General features: G+C 44.3%; 1 protein-coding gene across 1 annotated transcript in view; it reads right to left on the reverse strand.

Annotated features, from left to right (window-relative positions):
- Positions 1 to 17,381, reverse strand: part of KCNQ3 (potassium voltage-gated channel subfamily Q member 3) — a 297,766-nt gene that overhangs the window by 22,818 nt on the left and 257,567 nt on the right. The window contains 1 exon segment of the mRNA XM_038555538.1: positions 12,229 to 12,255. Coding sequence (XP_038411466.1) covers positions 12,229 to 12,255 — 27 coding nt within the window.

A 17,381-nucleotide genomic window follows, 5' to 3' on the forward strand; every position in this document is an offset into this window, starting at 1 on the left:
TTGGCTACCTGGGGGCCCTGATTTATTGTGAACAAACAATTTTCAAACATGAATTGTAAAACTGGAAATAGATGGATTAGAGGCAGAAAAGTAAAAATCAAAAAGTAAAGTCTGTCCTGGCAGATATAGCACTTCCCCTGGGCTCCTGCCTCCGGTTACTCCAGCCATGTTAAACTCTACGCAGTTCCCTGACATTCATGCTTCCTCGCCTTTGTGTGTGTCATGACCTGTACCCAGGAAAACCTTCATCCTTTCTTTTATCTAAATGACTCTGACTTTTCATCTGAACTTGGTCTAAGCATCAGCCTCAAGGCTCACTTCCCCTCTTTCTCCAATTACCTATCCACTCATTGTGGTTTCTGTGGGCCTTTCTCAACCATGGTCCCTTGGCCACCCTGGTGAAATCTTTGAGTTACTAGGGATTCTTTTTCATCAAAGCAGTGGTTCTCAACTGGGGGAAATTTTGCCCCCCAGTGGACATCTGGTAATGTCTGGAATCATGTTTGATTGGCATAACTTGGGGTGTGCTCTTGGCCTCCGGTGGGTCAAGGCCAGGGATGCTGCTAGACATCCTACAAACACACAGGGTAGCCCCTAAGAACAAGGAATCATCCCACCCAAAACGTCCATGTTGTTGAGTCTGAGTAACTAAACGGTAAGCTAACTGTCCACAAACCATACTTGGGTCAATTACCCAGTACCTAACACAGCACCTGGCACGCTGTCACCACTGAAAGCATTATTTGGATACTGAATGAATGAAAGAAAACAATACGTGATCTTCTATTAATAAAATGCATCCAACTTCAGCTGAGGGAGGGATGCTGCATGGCGGAAAGAGTGGACTTTGGAGTAAGAGATCTGTGTTCCAACTTCAACTCTGTAGTTAAGATTTCAACTTGGTTAAGTGATTAGCTCTTTCTGATTTAGTTTTTCCACCTGTAAAATAAAGCTAAGGTTATTTATTTATTCAACAAAAATGTATTTTACACCTTGTAAATGCTAGGCCCTTGGTAACCTGCTGAGGATATAGTAATAACTGAAACAGACATGGTTTTCAGCCTCCAATGAGCTTATGATGAGGTTGGGGAGACATATAATAAGCAAACAGACATGCAGACTGCTAGAAATCTGACCAAGGAACAAAGAGAGGGCAGTAGTGGAGTGTAACAGGAGGTTGACTTTGGTGGAGTGGTAAGGAAAGGCCTCTTGGGTAGATGGGAAGACCAATTAAGTGGCTGGTCTCAGTAGTGAGGGATCGAAGTGATGGTAGTCCAGATGGTGAAGCTGAGACCTGAAAGGTGAGAAGCCAGACCTCAAAGAAAAGGGGCAAGCATTCCCTAGGCAGAAAAACCACTTGTGGGTACAAGGGGTGTGAACACTGGCCGTAACAGAAGGGGAGTACATGACCAGAACATTGTGAATGAAGGGCAGAGTGGCCTAAGGTGAGGTTGGAGACGAGATTGGCAAGAATTCTAGAAGTATGATTCATAATTAAGAACAGAAAATAGAAATTTCTGCTTGATTTTAAGGGCACTTAGAAGCCATAAGAGTTTTAAGAAGGGAAGAGTATAGCAACTTTGCATTTAAGAAAGAACAACCCTGTTCACAGCAGCACTATTCACAATGCCAGAAGGTATAAACAACCCAAAAGTCCATCAAGGAATCAATGGATAAATCTACACAGTGGAATATCATTCAGGGAGGAAGTTCGGACACATGCCACAATTAATCTTGAATGCATTATGTAAAGTTAAATAAGCCAGTAACAAAAAGACAAATAGTGTATGATTCCACTCATATGAGGTATCTGGAGTAGTCAAATTCATAGAGATAGAGAGTAGAATGGTGGTTGTCAAGGACTGGGGAGAGCAGAAAATGAGTTGTTTTTAATGGGTTCTGAGTTTCAGTTTTACAAGATGAAGCAGTTCTGGAGATTGGTTGCACAACAAAGTGAACATACTTCACTATATACTTAAAAGTGGTTAAGCCAACTAGGTTTTCTGTTATGTGTATGTTACTACAATCAAAAATTTTTTAAAAAAAGGAACAAAACAGCTGCTTGGTGGTGGATTGAAGGAGAATGAGGACAAAAAAAAGACCAATGAGAAATCATGAAGTTTTCCAGGTGAGAGGTGCTAGTGGCGTGAATCAGGGTGATTATGGTGGGAGGAGAGTAGAACTCTGACTTGTATTTTGGAGTAGAACCACAACAGTCTTCCCTGATGGACTCCATGTGGTTTGTGAGGGAAAGAGACAGATAAGGAGCCGCTGCTAGGTTTCCAACTACACAAATGAGTAAGTGGTGATGCCATTGTTTTAGATGAGCAAGATGGGAACAAAAAAAAAAGGAGGGATTTGGAGAAGAAACCAAAAGTTCAACTTGGCAGCCCCTTTCCGTGACACATACGCAATCACACACTTCGTACAAGACTGTTATGTGAGGCAGATTTTACTAAATTGTGAGATTTTGCCTCACAGCTCAAATAACTTAAATTGAATATTAGCTATCACTACTAAAACACGTTAGGAAAGTGGAAAAATAAAAAGTATAAGTTAATTTTGCTTTATGTTTGCATGAGGAAACTGAAAAGAAAGATACCCTAGAAATTCAAAAAAGAAATGACCTGTGTGGGATGAGAGGGCAGAAAAGGATTCATCGGGACACAAGTTGGATCACGACATTTCACAATATGGTTCTATATTATTTTGATTTATAAACCATGCAAATAGTGATTTTTCTCCCAGAAAATTAAAATTTAAAAATTAAATTAAAAAGTCATTTAAACACTCTCCACTGGAAATTGTCCAGTGGCCAGGCCACCCTGCTGGATTCTGACCTCCCTGTACACTCCCATTTCCCCCTTCTAATATACTCCCTCTAGGTTGAGTCTTGTTCCAGTCTAGATTTTTCCTCACTCTCAATTCAACTAAACTCTCTTTTATCCCTGATCTCAAATTCAGCTCTTCACCTATTTTTGCACATTAAAAACTCATAAAAGTGCTCCTATGAACAAAGTACAAAGAGAGAGACCTGAGAGTGGTACTTTATTTGGGGGGGAAGGGGAGTGGTACTTTTAAATGCAATCCCTGCCCTATCTCCCATCCAGGATATGGAATAAGATGGTGGTAGTGAAGAGCAGTTGTCAACGAGGCTGTGATGCCATGAAGAAGTTGGAAGGGAGAAAACCCAGCAGGTGAGTGAAAGAACATCAAAGGCAAATTGTGCTTAGTGAATAACTTCTCTTGGGACCAACTTGACTATATTTTCTACCCTCCTCATGCCACTTTTTGTTGGGCATGTCTTTCCTGGAAAAGCTAATAAAACTTAAATTGAAAAACAAGAGTTCAGCTTGGGACATGTTAGGAAGGAACACTGAACGACATCTGTCAAGTAAATACTCGCAGACCTTGTCTTTCTTATTTGTAGCTATAATCCTTACTATGGTTTCTGGGACACAAAGGGATCTTCATGAAAAGTCATTAAATAAGAGGATGGATGGATGGGTAAGGGATAAATAGAGGGGGACAACCCGAGCATAGTGTCACTGCAGCCAAGAGAAGAGTCTTTTGGAAGAAGAGGTCAATCTGTCTTGTGTTTTGTTGTGAGAAACCCACAAGCACAGATTGAGTGACTAGCACAGAGCAGCCAATCCAACCTACAGGATTTTGTCCCTTCTCTCCAACATGCTTTCATCCTTCCATCTTTCCAGATGTAAAAGGTGGAGCCTTACACAAGATAGGCAGCCCTCTTTTAGAAGGCTCCTTTAGCATCATGGTCTGTGTCAAAAAAGACTGAGAAGGCAAAGAGATAAAAACAAACAAACAAAAAAAACACCTGTCAACCTGTCACCATCCGTGTGCCAAATCTTTGAGGCCCGAGTGTCCTATTTTTTTCTGAGAAAAGACTATGAATGCAAATTGCTGTCTCGACCCTGTTTCTTTTTTAATAAAGTGGGAAATCTTAACTGGGGATTAGATGACAATGCAGGTACAGCAGGTACTCATCAGGGGTTGGAATTTGACAGGCCTTCCATTAATGGCATCGATGTTGATGAAGAAAGTGATAATTTCTCTAGGCTCTCACATTGTTCACAGTAGGGCTGGGAGAACCCAATAACTCATATCCTTTGTTTGTAGCTACAAAATAAATTTCCCTACACAGAAATGAAGACTAATTTGTTTAGGCATTTTGTGCATTTCCTTGGGATATCTGCATGCTCTTCTTTAATGTATTGGCATTCCCATGGATTTCTCAGATAGAAATAGATGGCCTGTGGCAAGAACACAGGCCTAGGCACTCAGGGGTTGTTAGTTCGAAGGATGAACATGAAGGAGAGAAGGGACAAAATTAGGGTCTTAACCCCTCTCTTAGCCCAGTGAAAGGCTACTCAGTCCTTGACAGACTAAAGCAAATACCCCTGTGGATACTTTCCTGATCTGCAGGCAGAACTCAGAGCTCCTTTCTTTCTTTGTTCTCTCTACCCCATGTGTCTATAACATTCCCATACCAGCACCCTCCACACTACACTGTTCTTCCGTTGACACATCTGCCTCCCTGCCAGACGATGAGTTCCAATTTTCTGGGAATCTCCAGGGTCTGACGCAAAGCAGGGCTCTTAAAGAAAGGAAGGAAGGAAAGAAGGAGGGAGGGTGAGAGGGAGGATAAAAGTATCGCAAAGCTAGGATTCAGACGGAAGTTGATGTGACTCCTAAGCCAGACCTGCATTATGTAAGAAACGACTGGGGACAGAAAGCCCAGAAGCATGGGTTCTGATCAGGATAATAACAGTGATCATAATAAAAGCAAACCCTGTGTACTACTTGTCATGGGTAAGGCTCTATTCTAAGCATCTAATTCTTACAATAGTCCTAAGGAGGTAGGTACTCTCACCATAACTATTATATTGTTGGGGAAATGACATATGGAGGTTTGGCAATGTGTCTAAGAACACGCAGTCAAAATTTGTAAAGAGTGACCCATAACTCACAGTGTCTGATGCAGCAACATAACATGGAACCAGTTCTGCTGCTGTGGCCACAAACTCACAGCACACAGGACCTGAAATGGCTTAGAGATCCCCTAGTCTGACTTCTAGGGATGAGACAGCCTAGGCCAGGTAAGTGTGGCTTCTAAGGGACTGTCTGGGTTGGGGAAGGGTGGGGGCAGATAAAGTGAGGACAAGGCAGACAAGGACAAGGCAGATCGTGATTCAGTTGGCTGCAGGGTTATAGAAACAGCTTCACGACCTGGAAATAAACCTGATGTGTTAATCTGGTTTTCTTCCATCTGGACAGGTTTGCAAAGTTAGCTAAACCAATGGCCTACTTCCTCTGATCCATTGAATCTGGGAATCTGTGAGCATGATTCCAGGACATTTACAGCTGGTGCTCAGAGGACACACAGACTCACACACTAATGTAAGTGAGGAGCAAGACACTTCTCTCTGTTGCTTTCCTAGAAGAATTACTTTCTCTGTGTATCCAAATCTCACATATGAAGAATATACCAACTGACCAGCACCAATCTCTAGTGAGAATTTACTATGTGCCAGGCCACATGTACCATTCCAATCAGCCTAGAAGTCATCCCCACTTCACAGATAAGGACATGAGGACATGAGAGGCTGTTTGAGTTACCAAGAACACTCAGCTAGTAAGTAGGGCAGCCAGGCATTGAGGTCTGATGGTCTAATTCTGGAGTCTGTTCTCAGCTTCTGTTGCCATGACTACCTCTTAATTCAACCACCTGTTTATTTTTAGTCCCTGGTTAAAGAGGAGAGAGGACCACAGCTCCGGAGGGAGCCAGGTAGACATAGGATCCAATCCTATTTGTGCAATTTGGGCTGAGATTTGTGTGAGTTCTTTCACCTACTGAGCCCCCAAGTCTTCATCTGTGCAGGAGATATTGAAATCAAACTTTCATAAATGTCCCTCTGAAAATCATGTATCCTGGATCTGCTCAGACAGCTTCCCACCATATATGCAAACCAATTGTGCTTGCCTTTGGCAAATGTGTTTCTCAGAAGATATGCTCAAACCCTGACCTGATAGCTGCCAATGTGAACTTTTTTAGAAATAGAGCCTTTGCAGATGTAATCAATTGATATGACCTCACACTGGAGTAGGATGAGCTCTTAGACTGGTGTCTTTATAAGAGAAAGGAGAGGGAGGTTTGGGTACAGAGATACAGATGCACACAAAGGGAAGAAAGCCACATGAAAATGGAGGCAGAGAGAATGGAGTGATGGGCCCACAAGGCCAAGGAATGCCAAGGATTACCAAAAATCACCAGAAGCCAGGAGGAGGCAAGGATGATGCAATCCCTATGGCCATTGGAAGGATATGGCTCTGACGACATCTTGATTTAAGATATCCAACCTCAAGAACAGTGAGAAGATGAATTTCTGTTGATTTGAGTCACACAGTTTGCGGTGGTTTGTTATGGCAGCCCCAGGAAACCAAGGCAGCAAAAGGTGAGGGCATAGAGGATGAGTACTGTTTTCAGACTGATGAAACAAAGCCAGAGAGCTGTATAACATTTTTGTGGGCTAAAGAATGATGTATCATGGGGTGACAGGAGGCCACAGGAAGGGTAGGGAGGACCATCTTTTTTCATATTTTTGTAAAGTCATAAAAATGGAATTTCCACACTCTTAGAAGGATTGAGAAGAAACTCCTAGCCCTCTACTGGCATCTTCCCATGGGAGGAGGTGAATTATCTGATGACGGTATGTGAAATAGCCATTGGCCCATCTTCTTAATTGGGTAGACTTCAACATTAAAGGTCATTCCTGTCTTTAGGGACACAAATGGTCTCTGGATCTCAGTGCCCCATGGAGTCAGACAAGCCATGGCCACAGGTATCTGCCTGGGTGAGTGAGTGTCTGCTCTGTGTGCTGGTCCTAAGGCCAAACTTAGAGGGAAGTGTTAGGACACTCACTGTTGCTCCCAGAGCCAATCCTGCTTCACGCAGCAAATGTGGCCTACATTTTGATCTGTTTCTGACTCCTATTTCTCAGCTCACAATTCAGAGGAAAAGGGGTGCTATAAATAGGCACACCCCATTTTCCAAAAAGTAAACTGACACTAAGCCCTCAGGACATGTTGGGGATCACTCTGAGGTTCAACAAAATTGGTCCAAATTTTATGCATCTTAGCTATTCTGCAGTCTGGGACTAGTGTTGCAGAGTCTGCTTGGCAGGACAGAACATTAATAGCTATGGAATTGTGTCCAAAACTCTTATTTTGCTCTGGGCAACAATCTTCTCATCAGTAAAATTGGGGGATTGGATTAATCTCTAAATTCCTGAACACCTTTAACAGGCATTGATTCCAGGGCCCAGAAGGAGATTTATTGCCAACATCATCTGTCATCCTCTGAGATCAATTTCATGTGGTCAGTGTCACAGGGAGAAGGTAAAGTGTGAATTATAGTGTCTGACCAAATGCTCCTTCAGTCCATCAGAGATCCTGGCTCTGTGCCTTTCCCTGTCTCCACAGCCTCCTCTCATGGCAGGGACTCCATCTACAGTGAGCCAAGAAAGAGTAGAAGAAAACAAAGCAAGAAGAAGGGGACTGACTACAGTAACCTAACAGACCCTGACACATATAAGAAACAGCATGGTGGCTGAAACCACATACCATCAAGCTGGCCCAAACACCTCAACTTTTGTTCTTGCCACTGTCTAGCTGCAGGATCCCACACAAATCACTTGTCTCTTTGAATCTCAATTTTCTTGTCTGTAAAATAGGGATTCAAAATAGTATCTTCCCCATTAGGGTAGCTGTGAGGGCTAGATGTGCTTACAACTACAGCTGGCAAACAGTAATATTGTTATTATACTTAAATTCTTTGACCCAAAGAATGATCCTCTACTAAATGGGACAGCTTTGCCATGGGAAGGACATAGCAATGAGACAGGAAATAAAGAAGATGCCTGGGATGAACATCTTCCCTCTCCAAAGATGGATACAGAGCAGAAGAGTCCCAGATGCTGCTGTTAAGATTGAATTGTTTGAAAATACAAAGTAAACAATATGGCTCCAGCAAGCCATTATTGTCAACACAGTTACCTGTTTTGAAAATTCAGAAAAACACTATTTTCTCTCAACAAATGCCTCTAAATTATCGGCCCTGTTGCATGTCTACTGAATAGTTGCGATTGAGGTTTAAAATGATGTTCCTACCACAAAGTGTCAGTCTTTTCTGCTATAATCTATGGAATAAGTGAGCCTCAGTATGGCTTATTGTTGGTGTTCTTTAATGCAACATTATTTTTAGGCATTTGAAAAACTTCAGGTGAAACTTATGCCTGTCATGGGCAGCTGTCATTTTTGTCTGCTTTGTTTCCATCCCCTGTTCTCTGGGGAAAAGGACCCTATTCAACTGGAGAGCTGATTCTTCCAAATTCAACCAAGTGCTCTAATGGGGGCTATCACTCATGACATCTTGGACCCACACAACTCATAATAGGTGGACACAAGACCCAGAGTTTGGTTAGCTGTGGCCTCTCACTCTCTGAGCCATACGCATTATTCAAAGCATGAGTATGTGACCCAAACTGGGCCAATCTAAGTGCTTCCCTGGGGTTTCTCAAACTGGTGTGGGGTAAAGGACAGAGAAATAGGGAAAAATGTTCTGTCCCCATGATCACGGGGCTGCTTGCATGGACACCTTCATCAGTATAGAAAGTCAGTGAGAGTGAAACTAGAAAGAAGTGGAGACAAGAGAGGAAAGGAGAAACCCCAGAAGAATCCCATTCCTTGTTTCTCAGGGATCTCACCCTCTCTGATGGGTGGCTATGTGAGCCATTGCATTTCTTTCTTAGTCCAAGATGGTTAAGGTGGGTTTATGACAGTTGTAGAATAAGAGTTTGTCCATCCATCCATCCATCCATCCATCCATCCATCCATCCACATGCCCACTCACTTTTTCAGTAAATTAATATCTACTGAGAGCTGATCATGTGTTGGGTTATTTTTCCAGGCATTGTTTTAGGTGCTGGAGATAACACAGTGAACAAAACAGAGCCTAATCATTCTGAGACATTCTATCTAGTAAGGAAGGCAGACAAGAAACAAATACATAATATAATAGATAATCATCCATGCTAACAATGAAAATGAAGTAGGATCAAGGGCATAGAGATGGATGGGGCATGGGCAGAGGGTCAAAGAGGGTCTCTCTCAGGAGGTGATATTAGGCAGAGTCCCAAATGCAGTGAAGGAACAAGCTGGACTGAAGATGTGATTTAAGAGTTCTTGGCCAAGAGAGAGCAAGTGCCAAGTTCATGTGTCTTCAGACAACTGAACTGACTCGCTACCCCTGAGGACAGGAGGGCATGGTAATCACCTGTGCTGCAGTGAGACTCAGCCTGGTAGGATCTGGTCCAGTCAGATAGACTTGAACTTGAAATCCCCACCTTGGCCACTTCTGTGCTTGGTGAAAGTATAAGTTACCTAAATGCCTGAGCTCAATTTTCACACAAGTAAAATGATGGTACAAAGCCTCCTTCATTAAGTCATATATTTATTCATCCAGTAAATATTTGGGGGGTACAGCCCATACCACAGGCACAGCATCAGCTCATGGCCTAGAAAGGAAGAGAGAATTTAAAGTTTTGGCTGTCATAGAACAAAGGTTCTCCTTGGGGTGCGCTGAGGCCTACCTCAGGTACCATGAGTGGTAAGAAGGGATGATGGGGCAGGTGGTGTGTATATCAGCTGCCTGTTTTTTATAAAACTTAATGAAGACGACCTAGGAAAAGTGCTCAGATCATAGTAAGCACACAGCAGAAACTGGTTCTGTTGCTTCTGTTTAGCCTCAGAATCACAGATCCTGAGAAGCATAAAATGATCAAAGCCAGCCTCCCAGCCATTGTAGGAAATCACCAGGGCCTAAGTTCCGCCAACAACCAACACAGCCCTGTCCTTGAGACTACAGAAACTTATCTCTCTGTTGACCCTTTGGGATCAAGCAACAGCTTTACAAGCAACTATGGACTTGAGCTCTTTCCAATAAACTGACATGATTTATTTGTCTTGCCCCAATGGAGAACCAAGATATGTTAAGTCACAGAGAACAGAACACTTTCCTTGGCCTGACACATGAACAGAGGTGTGGCCCGCCTATGCTTGGAGGGGGAGGTGAGATGAACTCCAATCTTATTCTGGCTATTTAGAAAAAATAATAAATAAGACCAAAGCACCAGTTCACTGGCGGCCTGTTGAAGTTAGCACAAAGGTAGACAATGACCGTCAGCAAGTATTTATCTAACGCATGTGTACACCACTCACCATTCTCCCCCCTTGCTCCCTGCCATCCTGGATAAAGGAGTTGATGCCTGTGTCGACAGTTCCCCCAGAACCTTCTCCCCCACCTTCTGGCACTGCAGCTAACATCACACCTGGTATCCCACCTGCCAATCCATCAGCCAACCTGTTTGCTGTTCAAACCCAAAATACTGCGCCCGAGCCCAGACGAGGGAGATTGTGTGGCTTACATAACTGACCTCATTCTTCCTCCCGGGGGAGGATGAGGCAGCAAAGAGTTGGCAACTCTAACCGCGAGAAATCATAAATGTGTTTTCCCTCTGTACCTCTGGCAGGGCAGAGAGTTCTGGAGAGGGGCATGAGCAACTTGCTGAGATTCCAGACAGCCCCTTTCTGATAACTGGAGCAGCATCCCTAGCAAAGCCTCAGAATGCATTGACCCAAGCACCAATTAAGTTGGGAAGTGCACAATCCAATGCACATGTGGTGTTTTGCACACACATTCTAATTTGGCTGAATGTCATTTGTGTCTGCATAGAAAAGGCTCTCAGGTAGACATGATAATTCGCTTATAGTGTCAACACCTGCATGATTCAAAACCCTGTTGGTCATGAGACAAGGAGAGGACAAAAAGCACCCCTCTGGGAGTCCTGAGATCTGGATTATGTAATCCTGGTGCTCACGAGCTCTGCTATTTGGAGTTAGCCTGCCCTCTTCTTCGAAGAGCACCTTGGCTTCGACAGCTGTATCTAAGGGAGGCTATCTGAGGTGTCTTCTCGCTCTGCCTCTGGGAGCTGCTGCAGGTTCTCAGGCAAATGTCCCCTGATGTTGTCATTGTCAGTCATTCTTTCTCCCTTCCATGATCTCCCCAAATGCTCCTAAGGTCCAAACCAGGTCCAGGCAAGAAACGTTCCTTCCATTTGAAAACACACACAAAGGAGACAGAGTCCGAACTGTGCTTCTACGTGTGAGCTAACTGGGGTGTCTGTAACTGTTTCTTCCAAGAGGGATTACAGATGGGATGGGGCATCATGGGCCTCATTCAAGAGGATTTGACCCAGCTTCCCAAAGGCCACTGTCCTCAAGTGGGTCCAGTATAATACGGCTCAGGGTCCTGCTACTCCCTCCCCCCAGATTTTCTCAGCTCCAGAAGGACAGCAGTTGAGCCTGGTGTCCAGGAGATGGATGGCAAGCCCTCAGAAGTAGTTTCTCAACATAAGAGATGAAATTACATCTATATTTGTCGAAATAAATAAATAAATAAATAAATAAATAAATAAATAAAATAAATAAAGGAAATTTGGGAGAGATGGGTTTTTCTTTACAACTAGGGGTCCCTAATCTCCCTGATACTGTGACATCTTCTTGAGAGGGAGAGAGAAGGGGCGGGGTACACAGAAGTGCTCCGAATCCAGAAGCCCAACCTGCCTCTGCAACAGCCTGGAGTGAGCTGGGGTTTACTGGGGGTCATGAATGGTAGTCTTGATTCACTTTTTGAGGAGCCATCTGTGAACCCAAGAAGCAATACATAATGGAAATTACACGGTCTTCATGTTCAGACCTGACTTAGAATATCAGTCTTGTCACTCAGTAGCCGTGTGACACAAGGGGGATAACTCAGACGCTCTGCGCCTCAATATCAATCCACAAATGGGAGTCCTAGGGATTGTCTTACAGTGTGGCTTTGAGGACCACATGAGACAACATATGTAAGGACTCCAGGCACAGCACCCTGTCCTGCTGACCAAGAGGCTTCAGTTATGATCACAAGTGAGTTGTCCTTGGGTAAATTAACATGAAAATGGCAGAGGAATATGGAGGTCAGCAATAGCAGTGAGCCCCAAACTCGAGTTCATGACCAGCATGCCGCCCAGGGTCCCTACACCATACACAGCTGGCCCCTCTGTCCCGACATGGTGATGGGATGAAGGGAATTCACGATCAGAAACGTACCTGGCTGCTGCTTCCAGCTGGTCTTTCCTAAGAGGGGATGAGAGAGAAAAACATAGAGAAAGTATAAATTGCATGAACAGTTTTGCCTTTCCCCACAATGGGCCCCAAAGCATCCCTTGATGAAGACGAAGGCACCCAGTGGAGTCTAGGATGAGGTGGTGAGTCAGCAGGGGAACCAGTGAATGAGCTGGCTTTCCCCAGCTGGACCCTAGGCCCCACCAAAAAGGCTTGGCTCTAATTTTTCAGGGTTCTTCCCAGCTATTCACTCATTTACTCACCCAGGGAATGGTTGCCAAGCACCTGCTCTGGCTCAGAGCTCAGAGCCTGGGCTCAGGAGATTTGTTTAGTGGTGGGGACAGACCAGGAAACCAGGAATGTCATCACTAAGTGCCATCCCCCATCACTCTGTCACCACCACATCATCACAGTCAACACCATGACCATCATCACTATTATTTATTGAGCAATACTTATTAGGCAGATACTATGTTCAGTTCTTTTTATGGATTAACTCATTTAATTCTCATAACAACTCTACAAGAGATGAAGTATTAGCATTCCCATTATCCTGATGACAAAGCTGAGGTATGGAGAGGTTAAGAACGTTGCTCAAGGTCTCAGTCAGGAAGGAGCAGAGTCAGGATTCGAACCCAGGTTGCTTGGCTCCAGAGCCCACCCTCCTAATCATGAGTGGTATGCACACATTCCAGACTCTCAGTCTGCCTGCACTCTGCCCAGAACAGCATTGCTCATTCTACAAATTCCAGCTAGAGGGGCCCCCTTCTGGAGTTTCTTATCCAAGTCCCCAGGGTCTAGGCTGAGCTAATCTCTTCACATGTGGGACTATACTCTGATCAAACGGTCATCTACAAGCTGCTTGCAGCAGGGTCTGTCATTTTCAGCTCTGAAATCTGAGCATCCCATACATGGCACATGGGAAATGCACGATAAATGCTGAATGAATAAGTAGCCTATCCCTGGGATCCGGGGGTGGGAGAAATGGGGAGAAAATAAAAGGCATCATGGTGAAGAAGCAGAGGGACCAGTTGGGAGACTTCCAGCTCATGACTCAGCTCCCCTCTAGTCCCAGGTGGCCTTGGGTGGGTCACACATCCCCTGGGCCCATCTCTCTACCTGAAGCATGTGCAAAGAAAACACTCTGCCTTTCTAGAATTCTCTGGGTGTCTGACTCTAAAAGTAGGAAAGCACTAAGAGAAGGAAAAGGTAGGGGGGTGGGTGGAGGGCGGGACCTGCACAGTGGTGCCGTGGGGAGCAGTGTTCAAGAGATAGGGCTCCTCCTCCCCACCACCATTCCCTTCTCACTCTCTAAGACAAGGATTCCACACCTTCTCTATCATCACACTTCCCACCTCTCCTGGAAGGTGAGCCTTTCTTCCAGGCTATGACCTTGACTCACTTCTCACTAAGAGAGATCTGCCCTGTGTCCCACCACCAAGTCGGCAGCCATGTACACCTGGCCTTGCCCACTATGCTTCCCCTTCTGTGCACATGGATGCAGGGGCCAGGCTCTGGATGCCAATCCTCCACCCGTGCTTCAGAACCCATGCCTTCATCCTGGTGTCCCCTCCAGCCCTCCCCCCACCCACACTGCATCCACTTCGATCCCTCTCCCCTAGATCCTTCCCATCAAGGAAAAAGCCCTGGCCTCACATTCCACTCCAGCTGTCACCTGCATTTGACATCTCCATGTGCTCATTTCCACGTCACCCTTTGGTCCTTGCAGGCTGTCTTCTATGCCCATTGTTCCACTGAGATTGCTTTAGTCAAAGCTCCAACAATCTCCAAGTGAGAAGCATCCAGTGGGCACTTCCCTGTCCATGTCTCCATCAACTCTGTCACAGGCTCAGCACAGTTGACCCCTTTCTGTTCACTGTTATGTCCCCAGTACCAAACACAGTGCCTTGCACATAAAAGAGGCTCAGTAAATACTTGATGGATGAATGGGATAAATAAATAAAAGATTTGTAACTCCATTCCAGACAGGGTGGTTTAGTCCTGTTGTCACTCATGAACAGTGGTTTCCCAGGACTATATTTGAGTGCTTAGTGTCTTTCTTTCCTGCTATAACATCTATACTTCCTTCCAGGCCTGATTCAACTAGTAGAGAATGAACACCTGCTCTGGGCCAGGTACTGTGAGAGGTGCTTCTGCACATTCTATTCAATTTGACCTTCATGACAATAATCTTCAGAAATGGGTATTATTATCCCAGTAACCCTTGTCTCATCTTAATTTTACCCAGTTTTCTCCCTAAAAAACTTTTTTTCCCAGAGATACAATGGGCTTTGGCATAAGGCCTGGGTTCTCATCTCTGTTCCATCACTTACTTAGAGGGGTGACGTTAGGCAAGCTAATTAATCTCACTGATGCTCTGATGCTTCACCTATGATATTTGGGTTATAAGAATGGAGTTACTCCTTCTTCTTATCTTCCAGGGTATTCCAAGGATGAAATGAGATGGTATATATGGAAGCAGATCCATGTTACTTGGCCATGGGGAAGGATTGTTACATATACGTCCATCCCCCTACTTCTCCATTGCTGAGCACTCCAATAATCTTGATGTTGGTCATAAAAGGAACAAGTTCTGGTTATACAAAAAATTAACTGGATCTTCTTGGTCAAGTAACATCTACCTTTTGGGCCTAAGTCTTACCTTCATTTTAGTTCTAATATCTAATGATTGTCCAATATGGCAGCCACTAGTCACATATGACTAAGTTAAAATTAAATAAAAATCTAAAATGTAATTCCTCCGTGGCACTAGTAACAGATGCTTAAAAGCCACATCTGCCTACTGGTACCATATTAGACAGCACAGATGTACCGTAGGTAATCCTACCAAAATTTAGGGAAGCAAATGCATGCACATTCCCTGTTGATGGAAAGCAAAGGAAAAGCATTTAACACATGGTCTTAAATGTCTTCCCTCATGTGTGCTTGCACGTATGAATGTACAATCTACCAACCCCTAAGGTTCTCGCTGTACTTTGTCAGACTCCCTCTGTCTATTTGTACCAAGTGTACACAGTCTCCACTGATCAATGAATCAGTAGATCTGGGCGAGGTCTCAACCATGCCCAACATGATGTATATGGCCTTGAGTCGGTTCCTGAACGTCTGCAGGCCTCACATTTCTCGTATTAAGTTGGGTTTGGACTTATAGCTCTCTGAATTTCCTTATAATTCGGAAACAATAAGTTTATAATTTTAAGTAGTAACAGAATAAAAATAAAAAAGGATCACCATTATCCATCCACCGCTCGCCCTAAACATATATATCCTTGCAAATTCATGAAGGACTGCACTGAGCTGGAAATCCTGATATAGTACCACTCCCAGGGATGGTCTGCACAACTGCATCCTGCAAAGTCTTTGGGAGGAATGTCAAAGGAGGCCACCACCATGGAAAAAGTCTGGCAGTTCCTTAAAAAGTTAAACATAGAGTTACCGATTCCACTTGTAGGTATAAACCTAAGGGAATTGAAAACTTGTGTCCACGCAATGTGAACAGCAGCATAATAGCCAAAAAGTGGAAACACCCTAAATATGCATCACTTGATGAATAGATAAACAAAACAGGGCATCTAGAATAGAATAGTACTCATCCATATATAGGAAACAAGTTCTGACCTGGAGGAAATGTGAAAACATGCTAAGTGAAAGAAACCATTCATAAATGGCCACCTACTAAAAGGTTTCATTTTTATATAAAAAGTCCAGAATAGATAGTAGATTAGAGGTTGCAGAGGTGGGCGGCAGGGGGGAGCCTGTTCCTATTGGGACAGGGTTTCTTTCTTTCTGGGGCAATAAAATGTTCTGGAATTTGTGCGGTGATCAATGCCCAACTTTGTGAATATACTAAAAACCACTGAATTGTTCACTTTCAAAGGTGGGTTGGGATTCAGGGACATTCTTTTCCCAAGGGACTGCCTTGTGGTTGCTAAGTGCATCTCTCTAATGACTTTAAACTTTTGTCCTTGAAGAAAGAAATAGAAAGAAGAAAGAAGAAAGGAGAAGAAGGAAGGCAGGAAGTGAAGAAGGAAACGAAGGAAGGAAGTAATAAGGAAGAAGAAAGAAGAACGAAGAAATAAACGAAAACAATAAGAAGCCAATAAGATAACTCCCATCACTCCCGCCCGTCCTCCGCTACCGACAACTACATCCACGCACCTCCCTCACCCGCAGCCCTAAAGAAATAAAAGACAGTCAAGACCGAAAGAAAAGAAAGGAAAAAGAAAGAGGAAAAAGAAAGAGAAAGGAATCTTCTTTCTCAGCTTAAAAGCCATTCCCATATCACAGCAGCTGTCTGCAGCACAATATATTCCTACAAGTCTCTGACAGCCAGGACAATGCCTTATTTATAATAAATCACCCCAAAAGAATGGGCCTCTTGCCAAGACCTTGGGCTGCACAGCAAACGGAAGTCATCTCGATTCTGCATTCCGAGTGCTTGCACCTGCTCTTGCCTCCGAGTCCAAGGTCACTCTGCCCTTCTCCAGGGAGGCTCCCTGGCCCTGCAGAGACTCTTGTGACCCACAAGAAGTCTGATGTTATCCCCAGCTGGAAATCATTATGACAAAAACAGAACTTTAGAATCAAAGGGAACCACAGAGACCGTCTTCTGAGCCAGTGAATCTACTTGCAGGTGAGAAGATATAGTCCCTAAATCCAAACTCCATCACTCATTTATGGAAGCCTTGATGCTTCTATCTCCCCAAGTCCTCTGCCATCCGCACCCCTCTCTGATTATTCTCTTTCTGGTCCTCCCTCTGCCGCCCTTCCTGAGCTTCTACCTGGGTCTAAGCCCTGGCTGGCTCTCATCCTGAATGCTGCGGTCTTTTGCTGGCTGATCTCTTTGCCTAGAATCTCGAGGCTGGCCTGTCCACCTCCATACCCTTCCTGTCATCTTCCTAAAACACAGATCTGATCATGTCATACTTGGGCCCAAATGGCTTCTCTTTGCCCTCAGGATCAAGGTTAGATTCCTCTGTAAGTCACTTGTGGCTGGTGGACTGGATGCCCTGAGTAAGAAGCAGCACCTGCCACTAGCAGTTCTGTAGGGGTGAGATGAGAGAGGCAAGCAGGGGCCTGAGCTCATGGGTCCCTGTCCCTCATGGTCAGGTTTCAGA

The sequence above is a fragment of the Canis lupus genome, chromosome 13 (genome assembly GCF_011100685.1).
Source record: "Canis lupus familiaris isolate Mischka breed German Shepherd chromosome 13, alternate assembly UU_Cfam_GSD_1.0, whole genome shotgun sequence".
Lineage (NCBI taxonomy): Eukaryota > Metazoa > Chordata > Mammalia > Carnivora > Canidae > Canis > Canis lupus.